General features: G+C 35.4%; 1 protein-coding gene across 4 annotated transcripts in view; it reads right to left on the bottom strand.

Moving 5' to 3' along the window:
- Positions 1–21,140, bottom strand: part of BRAF (B-Raf proto-oncogene, serine/threonine kinase) — a 159,388-nt gene that overhangs the window by 35,754 nt on the left and 102,494 nt on the right. For 3 of the 4 annotated variants that reach the window (XM_082632467.1, XM_082632466.1, XM_082632468.1), the window contains exons 9-13: positions 15,812–15,848; positions 11,924–12,060; positions 10,821–10,938; positions 8,610–8,694; positions 7,419–7,595 (exon numbers count right to left, since the gene is read on the bottom strand). In XM_082632467.1, coding sequence (XP_082488593.1) covers positions 7,419–7,595; positions 8,610–8,694; positions 10,821–10,938; positions 11,924–12,060; positions 15,812–15,848 — 554 coding nt within the window. Of the gene's footprint in view, positions 1–7,418; positions 7,596–8,609; positions 8,695–10,820; positions 10,939–11,923; positions 12,061–14,301; positions 14,422–15,811; positions 15,849–21,140 lie in introns of all 4 variants that reach the window. The other variant, XM_082632469.1, reaches the window with a different exon arrangement.

The raw sequence follows: 21,140 nt of genomic DNA on the forward strand, positions 1-21,140 counted from the left end.
GATCAGGAGCTCAGAATTAGACATGTTAAATTTGAGATGTCCATTAGACAATCAAGCGATGTTGAGCACACAGTTAGATATGACAGTCTGGAGTTCAGAGGAAATGAACTGGTTGGAGACTGGCATAGAAAAGGTAATTAAATGGTATTTTAACTCACAAAACTGGATGGGATTACCAAAGGAACGTAATCCCTGGACTATTCCAATATTTAGAGAGGTTAAGGAGTTGAAAAAGAACTAGCTGAGAAGGAACAGACAGTAAGAAGGAAAATCAGAATATGATTTAAAGTAGCGCTTCTCAAACTTTAGTATGCATACAAATCACTTAGGGATCTTGTTAAAATGCAATTTTCAATTCCGTAGATCTGGGGTGGTTGCCTAAAATGTGTCATTTGAAAAGGCTCCCAGGTGGTAGAGTTTAAAGGATTAAGAAGAGGTTTCATGAAAAAGAGTGTGATCAAATGCATTATATATTTCTGATGGGTCAAAAAGATTGAGGACTGAGTAGTTAACCACTGGATCTAGCAACATGGTAATTATCTTATTCAGAGATATTTCAGTGAAGGGTCAGGGGCAAAAAAGCCTGATTGGAGTGGAGTCCAAGACAAAAGGGGAGGGAAGAAAATTAGAGAGTGCGTATCAACAACTCTGTTGAGAAGTTTTACTATATGAGAAACGAGGAATGAGGTGATAGCTTCAGAGGGAAGTGGGATCAAGGAAGGGACCTCCACAACTTTTTTATTATGAAAATGTTTAATCATAGAGAAAAATTAAAAGAAGAGTACAATAAATACCCTGGTACCCTCCACCTAGGTTCAACAATTGTCAGCATTCTTCCAAATGTGCATGATAAGAAAGATGTTTTAAAATGGGAGAAAATCCAGTAGAAAAGGAAAATCTGATGATGTACAGGAGAGAGCCACTCAAAAGATGTCAGTGAATAGGAGAAAGGGGATGGAATCTAGTGCACAAATTGAAGGACTGGCTTTTACTCTTAGTGATAAAACAGAAAAACTGAGCATGAATGTAGGTAGGTAGGTAGATATTATGGTGGGTGCTTCTAATTTTCTTAATGAAATGGCAAGCAAGGTTATCAGCTGACAGTTCTTGGAGAAGAGGTGTTGGAGAACTGAGGATAAAGGAAGTATGACAGTGTCTACGGGAGAGGAAGAGCAAAAAACCAGGGAAGGGAAAGTGTGATTGCTGCACGGCATTAAGGGCTCACTTGAGGTGTTGAAAGGATTGACTAAACTCAAGAAGCAGAACAGTGTAGAGTTTAAGGAAATACACTCTGGAGCCAAAGGGCTTGCGGCAAGTCACTTGGCCTTTTAAACTGTAGTTTCTCCATCAGTAAGTAGGGGATAATAATAGGATCTACCTCACAGGGTTGTTGAGGATTAATTGAGATAGTATATATAAAGTACACAGAACAGTGTCTGGCACAAAGTATTATGTAATTGCTAAATATATCACTGTATATATAAAAAAACCACAAAACACAGTTGGTATAAAAAAAAGAGTGAGTTACTAGTAGTATCAGAGGTGGAGTCAGAACATAATATTTATCGATCAGTAAAGATGTCTAAAATAAGAGCAAGTAAAAAAAAAGGTAAAACCAGTGTGATTCCGTATTTAAAACCACAACAAACCACTGTATACAGTGTTAAAATACAGAATTCTGAAAAGATACATAATACTACACATCAAAACACTAATGATACTTCTCTCTCAGTGGAGTATTGGTGCTTATTTATGTTTACATTTTCTACATTTTCTATAATGATTATGTATTTCCTTATAATACCTTATATTTTGAAATTAAGAAAAACTGCAACAAAGGCTAATGTAGAAATCACTTATTCTCACCATACTTAACCCAGTTAAATTTTTACACATTTGCCTCCTGTCTTTTTAAAAAATTTATACCTGTAAAAAGGTTGTGAAAGTAAAACACAACTGTAGAATCTTTTTAATTAAAAGCCAGAAACCACAAGAATTTTATATAGGTAAAGCTAAAGCCCCTCTCTCCTTGATAGCTATCCCCATCTTGACCCCTTTTTGCCATTCCTGGAGAAAACAACTACTGAGCTTGGCATATACCTTCTAATCTTTGCTTTCCTACTTCTACATACATATATGTAAGACTTAAAAAAATATATATATAATGTTTTGTTTTTAAAATTTTAAGTGGTCTCATGCTACAGCTTGCTTTTCTCACTGGACATATTGTAAAGCTGATGTTGATACATGTATTATTCATTTCTGCTATATATTCTTTCCCTGCACATATGTGCCAAACTTTATCAGTCCTCTACTGATGGACATTTATGTTTCCAATTTTTCACTATTATATATTTTCCTGTAATACATCTCTTCCTATACACATCTCTTGGAACAAAAGCTGGTGTTTCTTGTGGGTAGACCAGACACTTTACATTTTAACAGATACTTCCAAAATGTCCCCAGGGTGGTTGGGTTGCATCAGGAGTGTCCCAGTAAGCAATTTCCCTAAACTTTATCAACACTTAACCTTGCCAGAATTTAGGAATTTGCCCAATTCCAGTGGGTAAAAAATAGTGTACTTCTTTTAATTTGCATTGTTTGTGATTATCAGCATCCTCGTCTCAATTACTGTTTTTATCTACCAGAAAATGACGTTTGCTAGAATTATTCTTCAATTAATTAGAATTATTTTCAATCATTAATACATGTTCACCAAATTCTCAGCTTCAATTGATCCTTCTATCTTTCCTATAAATAGGTTTACTTATGAGTAAAAGGAGGCATACGCTCCATTATTTCAAAAAGTAAACTGTGAGCATTTATCCCCAAATTATTTTTAATCACCTTATATACAGAATATAACACTCCTGTGAGTAAACAACAGACCACAACCTTTTCTTTGTGCCTCCTTGATTTAACATTTAGTCAATTTTATAATAAAGCTAAATTTAAAATTATAAATAAATATTAGACTGAAATGAAAAGTCCTGCAAAGAAACAGCATGATAGACTGACGAGTCCTGAAATTTCTTTAGTAACATTATTCTTTAAAATACCCTGGCCCTTAGGCTGAATCAATGACTATCAGGTGAGAAGGTGATAAACATACTACATGAACCCTGATTCCTAAGAGTGAGTCTTTAATTATCTACCACTAGAATAGCTCTGCCCTCTTAAAGTTAACCTAGGAATCAGAAATGATCGTTTACTGAAGAGAGAGAACAGAACCACACAGGAGAAATGGCACTCATTCACCGTGTGCTTATATTCTATAATCCAATAAAGGTGGCATATTTGAAAGTCCCAATGATTCAACCTTCCTAATTACTAAAGTTTTTATCTTATGAATGACTGTGACCTCAATACTTTATACAATGAGATAGGATGCTCTTACTCTGCTTATACCCTGTGACTTTAGAGTCAATTTTGCAAAGTAGAAAAGATCACTTTCAACAGCATCTGGAAATCATGCAGGGGGCAGATTATTTTGAAATGAGGCTGCGCAGAAGTACATTATTAAGCAGCTATTTAAATAGTCTGTGGAGTTACTGGTCAGCTACATCTAGCTGGTTCTGTTCTTTGTGCAATGATGGTGGAAGACAAGGGAAGAGGGACCCGACATTTAAAAGTTTAATAATTGCAAGGAAAGTAATTTCCAGTGTACTGTAAATATCAGCATTTTAACATTTTTAATTGTTATCTGAATGTTCCTTATAAAGCATCTGTTCTTGTTTCATAGATAGAAAATCTTTTATCTCTGAGAAAAGTGATAGGGTTTTTTTTTGCGGGGGGTGGGTATCTCTTCTCCTTGCATTGTGTTTGTTTATTCCTAGTTGCCTTTTCCCCCATTTGTTCTCTCTCACTGGCATCAGAAACTTTCCCTCTGATATCTGGTAGTTGAGAGAGAATTTGTCTTTACTCAGATTGAGACTAAAGGCTACGGAAAGCTCTGAGCACGCAGATGGGCTTCTTGGGTTTGAACTCCCATGTACTCCCGTCTAGGTGGAGTTCCTGATGTCACTACCTTTGGGTCTTTACTCTTGGCTGGTAAGATTCCTCAGACAAAACTCTTCCAATCTCCTGCGTGAAGGGGAAGGTCTGGCTGCCAGCAGTCCGGGAAGCAAATGAAAAGAGCACAGGGGAACTCTCTGCTCATCACTCAGTAAGCAGTCACTCACCACCCCCCCCACCGCCATTTCCCCCTATGTCCTGGGTCCAGAGAGTTTCTCCCCTCTCCAGAGAATACATTTCCAGTGTACTGCCAGGGTAGGGATGGGGTATCTACCCAGTGGCACAGAGCAGAAGGGATTTAGAGAAACATTTCAGACAGGCCTTTTCATTTATGTACTCTTTCTCCTCCAGAGATAACCCCACAGTGCCAATTCTTGAGACTTGAGAATTCTGTGGTACAAATCAGGTTGGTTTCCATTTTTCCACAGTCAGTTAATAATTTAGTTTTTTTGGGTGTACTATGTCCATTATCACTTCTCCATCTGCTTTCTAGCTTCTAAAATGTTACTGCTATTCTTTTCTTCCTCTTTGTTTTCTCCATCTTTATATGTTCATGCTTCAAAAAAATTCTCATTATTACAGTTTTGGTGGTGTTTCAAGAGAGCAAAAACCTGTTACCTTAACCTGAAAATCACATAGCCACTTTAATAAGAGGATCTGCAATCTGCCAAAGCCTTCAGAAACTAAAGATGTGTTGGTACATTTAACCCCAGTTGTATATATTGTCTTATAAAGAACCGAAGGGAAATGTATCTTCTTTGATTAAATTTAAGCTGGTAATAAAAAATATAATCTGTTAGAAGGCTTACATTTTATAATTAATACTTTTTCAGCTATTAAAATATAGGATAAACTGATGGGATGATCTACATTCATAGCCAGACATACTCATCATACAGTAAGTGTTACTTAAAAATGTAAGCAAAGTATTTTAGAGAAATTAATTGACTGTAAAGCTTTATACTTATCGATCCCAAACTGTAAAGTAATGGGAAAATACTGCCTCTTAACTAACTACTCCCCAGACCACAGAACGATTCCAAGTTGATAGTGTTCTTCTCTCCTGTCACTTCTTACCTTAATCGACACTGGCACTTCACTGCCTCCTTACTGTTTCTAAAACAATTTTTAATACTATTCTCTGCTGCCTCTGTGTATAGCAAAAGCATTTTCCCCTCTGTTATTCTTTTATTACTTCTTTGACTATTTTTCCTTTTCTTGACATTTCTCAGTTTTGATATGACTAGGATGTGACTGCTTTCTCTTCTGGAAGGTAAATCTATCAATAATATGCAGTTGTGTGTAATCATGGTTTCATTTTTAAATTTTTGTAACATGTATCTATCATAGGCCAGGCCTTGTTCTAGGCATTAGAGATAAAACAATGAACAAAACAAGACCCCTGCTCTTGTACAGCTTGTATTCTAGTGGGGATGACAGACAATAAACAAATATGTTATATGGAATTGGGTGTTAAAAACAAGAATGGGGTACAGAGTGACAGAGTGGGGCAGGAAAATGTTATATAAGGTGATCAGAGAAGGCTTCCTTTAAAAGGCAACTTTTGAACAGAGACAAAAGAGAGAAGCTCTATGAATATTTGTGGCATGAGTACTTATCTCCAAAAGAATATAACAAGTACAAAGGCCCTGAGGAAAGAGCATGCTTGGCCTGCTGAAGAAACAGCAAAGAGACTGGTGGGGTGGGAGCAGAACAAGCTTTGTTTCTCTCTCCATGTTTACCATTCTGGCCAAGGTTTACTCTTTGCAAGATTTTTTTTTAAATTAATTAATTAATTAATTAATTAATTGGCTGCGTTGGGTCTTCGTTGCTATGTGCGGGCTTTCTCTAGTTGTGGCGAGCAGGGGCTACTCTTCATTGCGGTGCACGGGCTTCTCATTGTGGTGGCCTGTCATGTTGCGGCGCGCAGGCTCTAGGTGCGCGGGCTTCAGTAGTTGCGGCACATGGGCTCAGTAGTAGTTATGGCCCATAGGCTTAGTTGCTCCGTGGCATGTGGGATCCTCCCGGACCAGGGCTCAAACCCGTGTCCCCTGCATTGGCAGGCGGATTCTTAACCACTGTGCCACCAGGGAAGTCCCTCTTTGCAAGATTTTAATATAATCTTTCAGATTTGAACAGATTCAGATTCAGAGGTGGGATGTTTTAAGTCTACTGGATAAGTGGTAATGTTATTGAATAAGGTAATAATTTGCTGCAATAAGGATTTTGGCTGAATACAGGTTTATAAACAATCTAAATTACAGATATATTGCCTAGTTTTGAGACAGAGAGGGTAGGACAGTGGGAAGATTTAACAGCTAGATCTGGTTTTGAGTCTTGGTTCTATGCTTATTTGCTACAAATGATCCTGAGTCAGAGTTTTAGGCATCAGTACATGTATACTCTTTTACCTTTTTTATTCTAATTTTATAATGTAAAAGCAGTATAGTGGTTATAGTGGTTATGGGGAAAGAATAATGGTTTGGGAATCAAAAGTCCTGACTTAAACACCTTTGCTGCTGCTTATTAAATGTGGAGTCTAGACAAGTCATTTAGAAGCCTCAGTTTCCTTACCTGTAAACATAAAATAAAAATATCTACTTCATAACATTACAAAGATTAAATGACATAATGGCCTATGCATGTGAAAGCCATTTGTATACTATAAAATGTTAAATTAACTTAAGACACATGCATATTTTTAAACTACCTATGGAACTTTCAAACATATTTTACTTACTTAAATTTTTTCATCAAAGTGCTTTCAAAATTTATTTAATTTTACCTTTTGATTTACCTGTTTATTTGTACTTGCATGCAAAATTTGTCCTTCATAGTCAGTTTCCTATGTTGACCCATGATAAATTTTATAGAGTAACTTTTTATCTTTTAAATTACACAGCAAAATTCAATGGATATGAACAAGTCAACTTGAAATCCTCAAAAAGGATCAAAATGCGGACTTTCATTTTGCTTTACTTTTACTTTATTTCACACAGATGATCATCTTGCAATAGAAAATATGGGTACGTGGAAAAAATTTGAAAGGATAACTAACAATCATTTTATATACTTCAATAACTGTTAATGACTTTTTAGTGGGTTTTTTTTTGGCCTATTTTTGTCTTTTGAACCCTTATTGCTTAGCTAAATTAGAGCATGCTAAACAGAAATTTGTAGTCACATATTTATTATCAAATATTTGATATATGTTCTGAAGACTATACTAGAGAGAGACTATTTTATTTCTTAATATCATATTGCTAGCCATTAGTTAAAAGTGTCTACATGTTGCTGGACAGTAACTGAAAATGTAAGTCAAAAGTATAATAGCTAAAACCTTTAAAATATCCTCAATGGTCTTCAAAAGTAACTTACAAGAGATTTAACAGAATGGAACTTACTCCATGCCCTGTGCAGTCTGCCGTGCAATATCTATAAGTTTGATCATCTCGAATTTGGTCTCAATGATGTGGAGATGATGATATAAGCTGGAGCCCTCACACCACTGGGTAACAATAGCCAGTTGTGGCTTTGTTGAATAACCCATGAAGAGTAGGATATTCACATGTCGAGTTTTCCTGTAAAAAGAAATGTGACAGTAAATAGTAAATGTTGATAAACTTTAGCAAATGTTAAAAAAGAGGGCCGAAGCAGTCTACTTATTAATAAGATGTTGTCAGAAAAAGGTGTTTTTAAAAAAGCCAACAGAAGGATAAATTTAGATGAGACTTTAGGAATTGCCTAGTCTAACATCCTACCCTTTCCATATACATCTTTTTTAGTATACCTCATAGATAGGCAACTAGAGATTCCTTAAATACCTTCAATTATGGGAAGTTTATCACTGAGACTGTAGCCTGTTCCCACTACTCTTTTTCTTTTTTAAATTTTTTTGGCTGTACTGCATGGCATGTGGGATCTTAGTTCCTCAAGCAGGGATCGAACCTGCGCTCCCTGCAGTGGAAGTTTGCAGTCCTAACCACTGGACCACCAGGAAAGTCCCCTCTTTTTTTTCTTTTCAAGTGGTTCTAGTATTAGTAAAATTTTAGGTTGAGAAAAAATCATTTTCCTACAACTTCCGCCACTGGATTCCCTGTTCTGCTCTCTGCAATGAAACAGAGTAAGTTTATATCCTCTTGAACATAACAGCCTTCTATGGACCCAAATATTCTCAGTTCTGTTGACTATTTTCTCCCTAAGTTACAGTTCCAGAATCCTCCTCACCTAAGTTGTCCTTGCCTGGACATGTTCTAGTTTGTTAACTTTCCTCAAGTTCCAGGGCTTGATACAATCTCTAAATGTGTTCTGATAAGCTTAGAATTTTGAGAGCATTGTCTCCATAAGTGGAAGTATTACTTCTCGTGATCAGAACACTATATTTCCATTAATTCACTCTAGGATTAATATTTCTATCAGCTGTACTATATAATATTGCATACCACTTAAAAGAATACAGTTAAAGACAAAATATGCTCAGACAAACTTTGTTTTATTCATTTTAAGTAAATCTGTAAAGCTAACAGTGGCTACCACTGGAAAACACAAGTTGATCAAGATAACTTCTCTGGAAAACGGGATTCACACGAGCTCACCTGAGTACTCCTACTTCATTTTTGAAGGCCTGTAACTGCTGAGGTGTGGGTGCCGTCACATTCAACATTTTCACTGCCACATCACCTAAAAGGTAATTGCCATTCCAAATGTCATTCCAATTTTTAAAATTTAAAAATATAAAAAAACCTAGGGTATTTTCACTAATTACCACAGCCTTAAAACTATACCATTATAAAACTGCAAATAAATTATACCTTAACTTCCTAAACTGCATTAATTTTCTAAGGATAAAAACTAAATTAACAATAATATTCCTATACTAGTATTTCAAAATACCAATCCAAAAAAACAGCCAATCTCATTTTTCCCCGGATATTTAGTTTAACCAATTAAACACCCATGATATTTTCCTAGTTATTTAACAACACTAAATTAGATGCATTCACTAACTGAATGCTAAAACTGCAGTAGACAGGCCCAGTGGAACTTGGCCAAAATAGAAAACTGCAGACTTCTTTATCAGAGTATTTAACACCTTTTCAAATCCATGGATAACTTGTCGCTTTTTACTTAGGAAAATTATTTAAAAAACACAAAACTGCATGTGAAACAGGTACAATTCTTACACATTGCCAAAGGGTGTATAAATTGGTACAACCACTTGAAACACTGTTGGCAGTACCTACGGGCCCCACAATTCTTTCCTAGGTATATACCAACCAACTTGGACACATGTGTTCACCAAACGACAGGTACTAAGAATATTCATAGAAGCAGCATCCATAATTGCCCCAAACTGTAAACTATTCAAATGCTCATCACACAGTAGATAGTCATGCTACAGTCACACAATGAACACTATATAGAGAATGAATAACCTACAACTACATACAATAATATAAATGAATCTTATAAACAATATTGAGTAAAAAGGACCAGATACAAAGGAGTACATCCTGTATTATTTCTGTTTAGGTCAGGACAGTGGTTACCCTTGGGGGCAGAGGGCATAAGGAGGACTTCTAGAGTGCTGGTAATGTTTTGTTTATTGAACAGTGTGTTGACTTTGTGAAATTTTAGCTACTTGTACACTTATGTGTACTTTTTTGCATGTATATTTCAATATAATTAAACTAACTTACTGATTTTTCCTGATTATCAAATAAAGTGCTTATAGTAAAAAAAATCAAACTTAAAATTAAAAACTTAAAACATTTTGAAAGCAAAAGGAATAAAATTAAAATCTCCCACAATCATGTCACTCTGAAATGACCATTGTTAACCTACTGATGTATACCCTACTAGGCTTTTATATGTATGCAGTATAAATATTTATAAATACATATGAAAAAGGCAACCTAAAAAGATATATACTAAAATATTGATGGTCATTTAAAAAATTATGTTATATATATGTATATGTAGCAGCATAATATGGGGTATTATACGTGCTGCTTTTAAAATATACCACATACACTTTTCCATAAAATAGACATCTACCATACCATTTTAATTTCTATATAATCATATATGGAGGTTATCAATTTATTTATTCCTTCCTCTATTAATGAGCACTTAAGTTATTTCCATTTTTCATTAATATCAAATCTCTAATGAATATACTTACACACACATCTGTTTGTTCCTGCTCTACAAATGGAATTGTTGGCTCTATATACATATTGCCAAACTGCCCTCCAGAAAATTCATAGCAATTTATGTTTCTACCAGCAGCATTACAATCACAACTCTAAATATAATCAATTAAAAAAAAACTTTGTCCATTTGATTATCTTTTCAAAGAAATATAAGTCATTTGAGAGGCAATAATGATTTCTATTTTTAGAATTTGTAATTCTTTCACAACTAGTGATACTGAACATTTTTTATATGTTTACTGCCCAGTCTTTCCTCTGGTAAGTACTCTTTTTATATGTTTACTTGTGGTTTATAATACAAATAAAATTACCAGCAGAAAGACTTATAAAAATAAAAAATCTTGGGGACTAGCTCATCTGGAGGATCATCTTTAAAAATTATTACTGTAGTATAATGATTAAACTTCTGGCTGCTGTGAATCCAGTTTTTATTTCCCATAATTTCTGTTATAAACCTTTGGAGGACTCTTGCATCTGATCAAAATTAGCTTAATGACGCAAACAGTGACTACTCCCTTTGATATTTTTTTATAAAAGTTATTATATTCTATTATTATAATTTGTGACAAGGTCACCGTATTACATACATACCATGCCACTTTCCCTTGTAGACTGTCCCAAATGACCCGGATCCAATTCTTTGTCCCACCGTGATCTGCCCATCAGGAATCTCCCAATCGTCACTTGAATCCCGTCTACCAAGTGTTTTCTTGATAAAAATAGTGCAAAAGTCAAGCCAAGGCAAACAAAAAGGGAAAATCTTATGTTTCACACTAAGTACATTTCCCTATTCCTGAAAGGGACATAAGTTAGGAAGAGAGCAAGAACTTTGGAGAAAACAACAAAAAAACCCCATACTCTAGAGGAATAATAGAAGGATGATTCTTACAATATAGAACTTAAGTTTAAGACCTAAGTCAGTATTAGGGTGGAAATAGTTTATTAAAAAATAAAAATTACTTATTGGGTATGAGCAGAAATGTTACTACTACTAAATTTTATTATTAAAATCAATAAAATAAAGCAGCTTTTTTATCATTTGGAAGACTACTAGGAGCAAGATAAGTGCTATACGTTTGTGACTAGTTTTGGCTCCAAAGGCCAAAAAGTTAAGTTAACGTACTATGGCTGTTGATAATCTAATTACTTTCTCCCAGTCAGTGCTAAATTTCCTCATGTATCTTATCTGACCCAATCTCTCTCTTAAAAAAAATTATCAACATATACAATCACTTTGGGATGATAAAGGACCCACATATCCAACATATACTATTGCTAAAATGATTAGTTTTTAATATAGATTTAGTTTACAGCAGACAGCTAATTTTTCATTACGGAAGAATGTCCTTTGGTAGATATTTGTGTTTCAGACCAACTCTTTAGAACATATATGCCTAATCATGCCTCCTAAAATACCAGCTTACTCTCTTCCCATAGTTTAGAAACAGAACACTATTCTTGCTCTTCCAAAACTGCCTTTTACTCAATTATATTAGAGTTGAGAGCGAAAATCAGTGTTGTGTTGTGTTTTTAAGCGAAAAACTATCAGCTCTTATATTTATTTGATTATGGGAATTCTGTGTCAAATATGGACATATATGCCACTATATATCATATATCTAAAAGGTGACATTACATTTGGCTATGACTTCTAAGACAGAACTTAGAGGAAAAAAGATATCATATACTCTCACCATTCGATTCCTGTCTTCTGAGGATGAAGATGACTTCCTTTCTCGCTGAGGTCCTGGAGATTTTTGTAATGCTTTCACATTAGTGAGTGAGCCAGGTAATGAGGCAGGGGGCGTGGCAGATAAACCTGTGGTTGATCCTAAGTTAGTGAAAGGAAAAATATATCTATTAAAGGAGGATCAAGTACATTAGCTTATTGGGGGCAGAGGGTAGAGGGAGATTTAGACTTATTTTAAAAATGCAGTATATGTTCTAATACCATTTGGAAAGGACATGCAAAAAAGGAGCCTCATTTGGTGACTAGCTTTAAATTAAAAAACTATAATTTCTTTTAGTTTTATACTTTTAGCTTTCTGGTCAATTTAATGACCTTTAAAATGTCTGATTACAGATATATACTTTGTTTATTGGTGCAGAGTCTAGGAGAAAAATAATCTTTTTAAAATAAGAGATAAACACTAAAAAATACTCCCAAGTTTTTTCTTTGATCAAAAAACAAGGAGCAAAATCAACTTAAAAGCGAATATAAAAAATAAACTTTTAATTATGTTACCTTAACAGCCTATCAATAAAAAAAAAGATAGAAATTCCCCAAATGGAAACATTCTAATAACGGCCATAATGCTGACATTACCTGGCTCTTTCATATTAACCACTGAAATTTTAAAGAATCCTGTACTACATACTATACTATTTAAGAGTGAGAGATACTGGTCACTTTCATTGGTTCCTGGAGGCTTATTTTGGTAAACAAAGATGAAATTTTACCTGCATAACCAAGTTAATGCAAACAAAGCCAAGCAGGTTTCTCAAGACTTTCTGAGAAATCTCTGCGTATAAAATGAGGCCAAGGTAAGCACTATGGGCTCTTAGCCAAGTTACTACAAATGGAAAAATTCTATCAGCCAAATGAGTCCAAGGGGTACACTCTTTGAAAATGGACTCAGTTGGCAGGGTTGCATACCTTTCTGATGGATATTTTTCCAAATGCTGATTGAGCAAAAATCCCAATTCATGTACAGAAAGCACCTGGTTCAGAGGGGTTCAGGGCAATGACTCCTAGTGGGGTCTGAGTATAGCTAAGTAGGACTGAGATGTCAGGTAATGTTTGCACATACAGAAAAAAAAAGACTTCAATTTTTTTAAAAAGGAGATAACTATTCTCTAGTTAAAAAGTCACTATCTTTCAAAGAACAAGGATCAGAATACTAATGGCAACATTTAAATGTTAAAACTGTGTAGAATTTTTCTCATTACTATACCACATGTGTCATCATGTGGAATTTCCATGACCTCACATACAATTTTCTAAAAGAAAAAGGTATCTGGAATGTCTATTAATTAGAGCACAATCCATATTCTGCCTTCCACTGATAATTTTCAACATCATGAAGCCTTAACTGCTTACCCAGGCTTCACAATTCTGATCTACTCAGTGCTGTATTGTATCACTTACTTTACTTACACTACTCAGTACTCTATAACTTCCAGCCCATTCCATGGATTTTCTGAGAAAGTTGGGCTGAGACAGCAAAAATCTGAAATGCCACCATTACATTCAGAATAAGTTCAAAGACACTAACTAGCAAAAGCTAGTAAATATAATTCATTAAAAATATTTACAGCAAGACACCCATCTAAATTTTGACTTAAATTTTTAAAAATCAGTTTAACCAGTAATGAAAGGATGGAAAGATAAAATGGGTGAGTGAAATTATACTGCTAACTTTTTGCTCACATGAGGGCATAACTGAAAGTATAAATCCTAATTTTCTGAAGTATGCTAAATACCCCAAATATATTACAAATCTTCGTTAGTGAATATAACAAGGTTATAACAAGGTTCCCTACCTTTAATATAAAATATACATGTCCTACGTTTTTAAAAAAAGGACACATATTAAAGAAAAATAAAGTGACAAGTCTAGTAAGAACTCATAATAGGGATTGCCATTTTTTTAAAAAACCAAAAAAATTGATAACCATTATTAGCAGCCATCAAGGTTATCACCTAAATGGATTAAAGTAAAATAAATTCAACTTGAAGAAGCCCCTCCCCACATTATTTACTGTCACCCACTGAGTTTAAGAAATTATCAAGACCAAAAAGTAAGTAATATAACAAAAAACAAGATGGAAATCTAAGCTCAGAATTTTCTTGCTTTTAATTAAAAATTTATGACAGACAACACACAGAAAGCTTGTGGTAGTGAGTATGTGTGAGAAGCACATTCAGAGCATTCCAGCCAGGCCAAGCAGAAATTTAGTACTGAAAACTCTCACACTTACAAACACACACTGTGAGGGTGAGGCACAAATAGTATCTGTTGTTTATATTTAGTTTGCTTTGGGTGAAAACAAGAAAGAAGAGCCCAACTACCTCTGAACACTGGGCCAGGCTCAAAATCAAACACTATTTCACTGGGGACAGAATGTAGGAGGGGACTGGGAGTCCGGGATGGGTATTTCCGAAGACAGCGCATCAGCTGGTTCAAAGGGGCTGTTAGAAGAAAAAGAGAGGGGCAGGCAAACACAGGCAGACAGACACACAGAAGAAATGAAAGAAGTCACGGAGAATAAATGAGTTGAAGCCTGCTTTACAAAATAATTCTGGATGTCTAAAAATCTGCTTATTTTCATGAAATTCCAATGATTCTTTATAAACTGATTCACAAAAAGGATAAGAAATGGCATTTGATTTTTGGTACTAAGCAGGCAATTTTTATGACTAAGTTAACTCTGTGATGCTAACATGATGGCACCATTTAAATGCTGGATGTATTGGGCAAAATTATCAAAAGCCACAGCTATTAAGACATATGAAAGTCAAACTGGCAGCAACATTAATTGGTGGGTTCATGGAACAACAAACAGGAAAAAAAAAACCCTTTTATAACTATGTGCTATAGTAAATACTAAGTCCAGGGTACATAGCGCAGGCTTATTATTTTGGTAGGTCCACAGGTATATATAAATATTACAACAAAAGATGGTTTACTCAATGTTTATTCAACATAAAAGTATCTTTGAGTCTGGGCTTAGATATTTTGAATATAAAGCAGGTCACAGTGAAGAGACCAACTCTAAACAAGATATGCAGGTATTGTAGGGCTTCCTTATTAGATAGAAGACAGCTGAAGAGGTAAGCATAAAGGACCACCTGGAAGAAAACGTCAGGATAGTTTCAAACACCATCTCTTAGAAGAATCTTATGGGGGTAAAATCTTATTTAAAAAGTATTTTCTAAAGTAATGTTTTGCTATGCTCCCAATTTTCACTGTGTGCTAGAGTGAACATCTGATGAAAATTCTGTAAGAAATCTCAATTCAGTTTCTCATTTGCTTATTTTATTTACTGGACTAGTAAAAGGGGAACTAGGCTTTTCTATTAGGGGTCCATGCTATAAAGTATATATTCCAAAGCCTTCTAGAAAGCTGAAGGGAAGTGGCTGACAATGTCTAACAAACTGACAAGTTGTAGCAGGCAACCCCAGGGATTCTCCCCAAGAATGATGTAGGGGAGTCAAGTTTTAACTGGTTGTAAGCTCAATCTTTAAGTATTAGTGGAGGTGGTTAGGAATAAAGTGGGTAAAATAATTAAGGATCTCTCCTCAATAACAACATCTAAAAAACTGTAGATAGTACATTTAAGACTCCCTTTTATGTCCTCTCTTTTTCCCTGGCTATGAATTTCTCTGGCTATGAATTATTTCTAAAATTTTATTAGAGATAAATGATAAATACTAAAGAAAAGCAAACAATTTTTGGTTTTTCTCTGCACATTTTTCTCTGTGTCTGTGTTTCATGAAAGAAGCAAATATAAAGGAGACAAGCAGCAAAGCAATTGCATTTTTCCCTGATTTTTTTTTTTAAATTGAAATCACTACTTACCTCCATCACTACGAAACCCTTGGTCTCTAATCAAGTCCTACAAATAAATAGTAATGTATATTTAATCAAAGCATATGGTAAGAAAGTAATAACATTTTATTTTCCACTAAGCATTCACAGAAAGGTTAATTCAAAATAATACCTGCCTTATAAATTACTTCACAAAACAGAAAGAATATGGAATTAGCTAGTGAACATGATAAAATAAAAAATTTGAAGCACTCGCCAACCTAACCCTAGACTGAAGGGATTATTAGTCCTGATGAAATGTTGAAATCCATTTCAGGCCATTCAAAACCAATGGCTGGGCCTCCCTGGTGGCGCAAGTGGTTGAGAGTCCGCCTGCCGATGCAGGGGATACGGGTTCGTGCCCCGGTCTGGGAGGATCCCATATGCCGCGGAGCGGCTGGGCCCGTGAGCCATGGCCGGTGGGCCTGCGCATCCGGAGCCTGTGCTCCGCAACGGGGGAGGCCACAACAGTGAGAGGCCCGCATACCGCAAAAAGAAAAAAAAAAAAAAAAAAAAAAAACAAACCAATGGCTGCATTAATTCTTAAAAAAAATTCTACTGGCACATATTAAGAGCCATAAAGTGTTCATACCCTTTGATCCTGTAATTCCACTTCTGGGAATTTTTCCTAAGGAAGTAATTCAGAAGAAAAAATGATATGCACAAAGATGTTTAGTGCAACATTATCCATTATACTAAAAAACCAGAAATTATTTCCCTATTTTAGGCACATTGACATATTGGTTAACTAAATTATAGTGTATCAATTTAGTAAGTATTATGTAGCTACTAAAACAATTATGAAGCTTGACTCATAAAACATGTTTACAATAAAAAAGAATGCAAAATTAAATGTACACTGATAAAATTATAAAAATATAAATGTGTAAGGACACACTAGAAGGGGAAAAAATTTGTCTTTATTATTAAAATACAGCTTTTTACAACAGACAACGTGGGGCAGCGCAGTGGGGGAAGAGCCTACTGGCAATGCAATGCAATTTGGACCCTGACAGACAGAACTTAATCTACCCAGTATAACTTAAATATGAGGTCTCTAAATAAGCTCAAAGTCTCTCTGCAAATAGGCAGCTTTTCGTTTATAGGCTAAAACAAAGAGCACATTCTTTACAGATGTATTTCTGTCATGTTCAATGTATTATATAAAGCCTTTAACATTTTCTACAGAATAATCAACAAATACTCATATCTCCAAATAAGATGCTAAATGTTAGGGGTTGTGTGACTATCAATAAATATAAAAAATCATGGTGGTCTCACTAACTTTGTGTTCTTGAGAGCTTATAATCTAAGTGTAAGAAAGATATACACACATAGAAATTATGTGATATAAGAATAACAGCTTAAGAAAACAATAAAAAAGGTGCCAAAGTTGCTTAGTTAATTGCCAAATAAATAGTATGGGTGAAAAGATTCTTCATGCTATGTAAGTTCAACGGATAAATAAATAACTATAGAACTTGGCCATTGGTGAAGCACTTGAAGAAGATGATCTAAGTGTTGGGGTTTGAGGGGTAGACAGGAATGCAGAAAAGAAAAGCAGAGGGGGACTTCCCTGGTGGTCCAGTAGTTAGGACTCCGCACTTTCACTGCCGTGGCCCGGGTTCAATCCCTGGTCGGGGAACTAAGATCCTGCAAGCTGAGACGTGGCAAAAAAAAAAAAAAGTCTTCTAGACAACCTACTGCTAATAACCACCGTAAACTTATATTTTCCAATCTCAAATATGTTCTTAAAGCTCCTTAACAATCTTTATCTATGTGACCTAGGTTAAATAGGATATTCTAGCATTCCAATACTGGCTATTTCAAACTTTTTGCCAATCTCCTATGGGGTTCCTTTCTTACTTGTATCTCTTCCCTTTTTTAGCATGACAGAGAAAACAGAAGCTATCAAAGAACATTCTGTTCTGCCTCTATATCTACAAACATTTGTATAATAATACTAGCTATAATTTTTGAATTCTTATTTTGTGCCAAGAACAATAAGCATTTTCAAATCACTACAAGGGGTAGACACTATAGGCCTCAAGGTTAAGTCATCTGTCCATGGTCATACTGCCTGTAAAGAGCTGCGGAGATAGCTATGTTCATCTTTAATTCCTCATAGCCTCTGAGGAACATCACTTCCAAGTTCAAGGAATTTTACTACCTCAGTTATTCTTTCTTGTTATTTTTAACCTCTCTCTTCACTTGCTTCTTCCCCTGAAGTTACAAATATGCTCATGTCTCTGCTTCAATCTATGGCCCTTTCATCATTCCTTTATAGCCAAGCTTCTCAAAATTGGCACTTAATCCCACATCTTTACCTGGTTTTGCTATCCTCCAATAGTCCTCTAAAACAGCTCTCAATGAAGTAAAAATGACATTGTAATTGCCCAATTCAATAGTCATTTCCAGTCCTTATCTCATTTGAGTCTCAATGGCAACTGACATCAACTACTTAAGCATTCTTGAAGTCCCCTTTTCTCCCTTTAGCTTCTGCAACACTACTTTCTCTTACTTATTTGAAGCTAAAGTTAGGAAGAGAAGCCTAAAATGGAGACAGAGGATGACAGTCTCTGCCTGTATCTCAAATGTTAATGTTTACTGAGGTTGCATGTCTACCCTCTTTTCAGTTTACATATAGTCTTTGAGTAATATCACTTACATCCATGACTTTAACTGACAAAAATAGGCTAATTATTTCTAAATCTGTATCTCTACTCAAGGTCCTTATTTCAACTGCTACAGGACTTCTAAACAAGGAAAGTTCCACAGACATCTTAAAGTCAAGATGTCCAAAATAAAAGTTAAAAGTTTTCATTTCTACAAACCCTGTTCTTCTTCCTTTGGCATTTCCCGTCTTAATGGATAGAATAAATACTATCTATCCACCTAAGCCAGACAACTCTAGGCATTATCTTTTTTTTTTTTAAATTACCATTTCTTATTTATTTATTTTTGGCTGCGTTGGGTCTTATTTGCTGCGCGCAGGCTTCCTCTAGTTGCAGTGAGAGGGGGCTACTCTTTGTTGCAGTGCACGGGCTTCTCACTGCAGTGGCTTTTCTTGTTGCAGAGCACGGGCTCTAGGTGCATGGGCTTCAGTAGTTGTGGCACGCGGGCCTAGTAGTTGTGGCTCATGGGCTCTAGAACACAGGCTCAGCAGTTGTGGCACACAGGCTTAGCTGCTCCACAGCATGCGGGATCTTCCCGGACCAGGGATCGAACCCGTGTCCCCTGCATTGGCAGGCGGATTCTTAACCACTGTGCCACCAGGGAAGTCCCTAGGCATTATCTTTTATTACCTCTCATCTCTTTCACTTCTCTCCTCTACTACTATATAGAACAGTGATTGAGATAAGAAAGAAAGGCCAGGTTTTACCCCCTTTCAATCATTTATCACCTGTGTGATCTGGGGTAAGTTTCTTGATATCTCTAAATCTAATTTTCCTAACAGTAAAATAAGGATAATACTACTACTTAACTCACAAGTGTTTGTGAGGACAGAGTAAGAAAACTTATGTAAAGTACTTAGTAAAGTACCTAGCACACAGTAAGCATTAACAGTAGCCATTTACAGTATCCATCCTAACAATCGTGCCTATCAAATCTCTCACTAATTCAAAAGAACTTTCTAAAGTAAAGAGCTGATCACTTTCTTTGCCACTCAGTTTATCGGACCCATTACCAACTACTACAGTGACCTCAAAATAATAACATAATGTCTTTCAGTGTGGACTCTACCTACTTAGTTTCATCCTCTACCATTACCCACCCTTTTCCTGAACCCTAAACTCCTACAATACCAACTATTCATTACAACCCACATAAAGGTACTTCTATATTTCTGCACATACCATTTCCTTAACAAATGCCCTTCCTTCTTAAAACCCCCACCTAGTGCACTGAATAAACTCCGACTCCTTCCTATTCATCTTCTACAGTCTGGCTTAAATGTTGTCCCTTCTCTGTTAAACATTACTAGATTTAACCAGGTAGGGTTTATCATCCCCTTCTATAAACTATCACTGTATATTTTGTGTTTATTTATTTATATGGCTGATTCATCCATTTCCATTAGACTGTGACCTCCTTGAGGGCAAAGACTGTGCTAATTCATCTTAATTCCCTATTCTGACACAGTGCCTATCCCAGATTAAATATTAAATCTGGTTTACTGGAATAATAAATGACAAATAATGACTGAAATTGAATGAAATGACTGAAACTGAATGAAATGCTAAAAGGTTTATATTTTTCAATGGGAAGTAAATGAAAGTTTTGGAACAAAGGAACAGATGATGATAGAGGTCTTATAAAAAATTATTCTGATAATAGCAATAAAAAATGGAAGCGGGCAGAGAGAAATCAATGGCAGGAAATCTATTTAGGAGATTAATGTAATAAGTAGTTCAAGTGAAGAAATATGGGCCCAAATGGTGGTAGTAATAACAAATTTGAGATATATATCAAAAGGAAAGGTGATACCTTATGACTATTTGCTTATAGGGGAAGATGAAAAAGCAAGATATAAAGATGGCACTCCAAATGTTCAAGCCTAAGAGAATAGGAGAAACTTAATAACACTAAGACATAAAGAGAAATAGTCTAAAAGAACGTCAGTTTTGAAAGTAAATACAAAGGTAACAACTTTGAACATACTGACAATAGATCTAACGTAAAAATAAGATTTGATTTATTTCACACAATCTCCTTATTTCCATATTTCCCTCTCCTATTTTTTTTTCCTTTGTATTCAGGTCTGGCCAGATAGAAGAAGACCTTATTAGTTGAGAAAAATTGATATTAAGAAAAGGCTATTTTAAATGAATCCAATAAAAATAGAGAAAAAATTTCATAGTAAAAAACAGGAAGAAAGTCTGACTTGGGAATGTATCTTGAAAAATGAAATTAAGATTTATAAAAAGTTTATTTTCTGTTACATTCAACAAAACTTTAAGTTATAATTTCAACAGTACGCTAATCCTTAGAATACAGAAAAAATCGTTTTCATTGAATAATATCAAACTTAACGACAGCACAAATTGAAATTCTTAATTTCATATTCATCTTTTACATCACAATCATAATCTTTTTTTTTTTTTTTTGGCGGTACGCGGGCCTCTCACTGTTGTGGCCTCTCCCGTTGTGGAGCACAGGCTCCGGATGCGCAGGCTCAGCGGCCATGGCTTACGGGCCCAGCCGCTCCGCGGCATATGGGATCCTCCCAGACCGGGGCACGAACCTGTATCCCCTGCATCGGCAGGTGGACTCTCAACCACTGCGCCACCAGGGAGGCCCCACAATCATAATCATTTTT

This window comes from Mesoplodon mirus (assembly GCF_964341445.2).
Source record: "Mesoplodon mirus genome assembly, chromosome: 9".
Lineage (NCBI taxonomy): Eukaryota > Metazoa > Chordata > Mammalia > Artiodactyla > Ziphiidae > Mesoplodon > Mesoplodon mirus.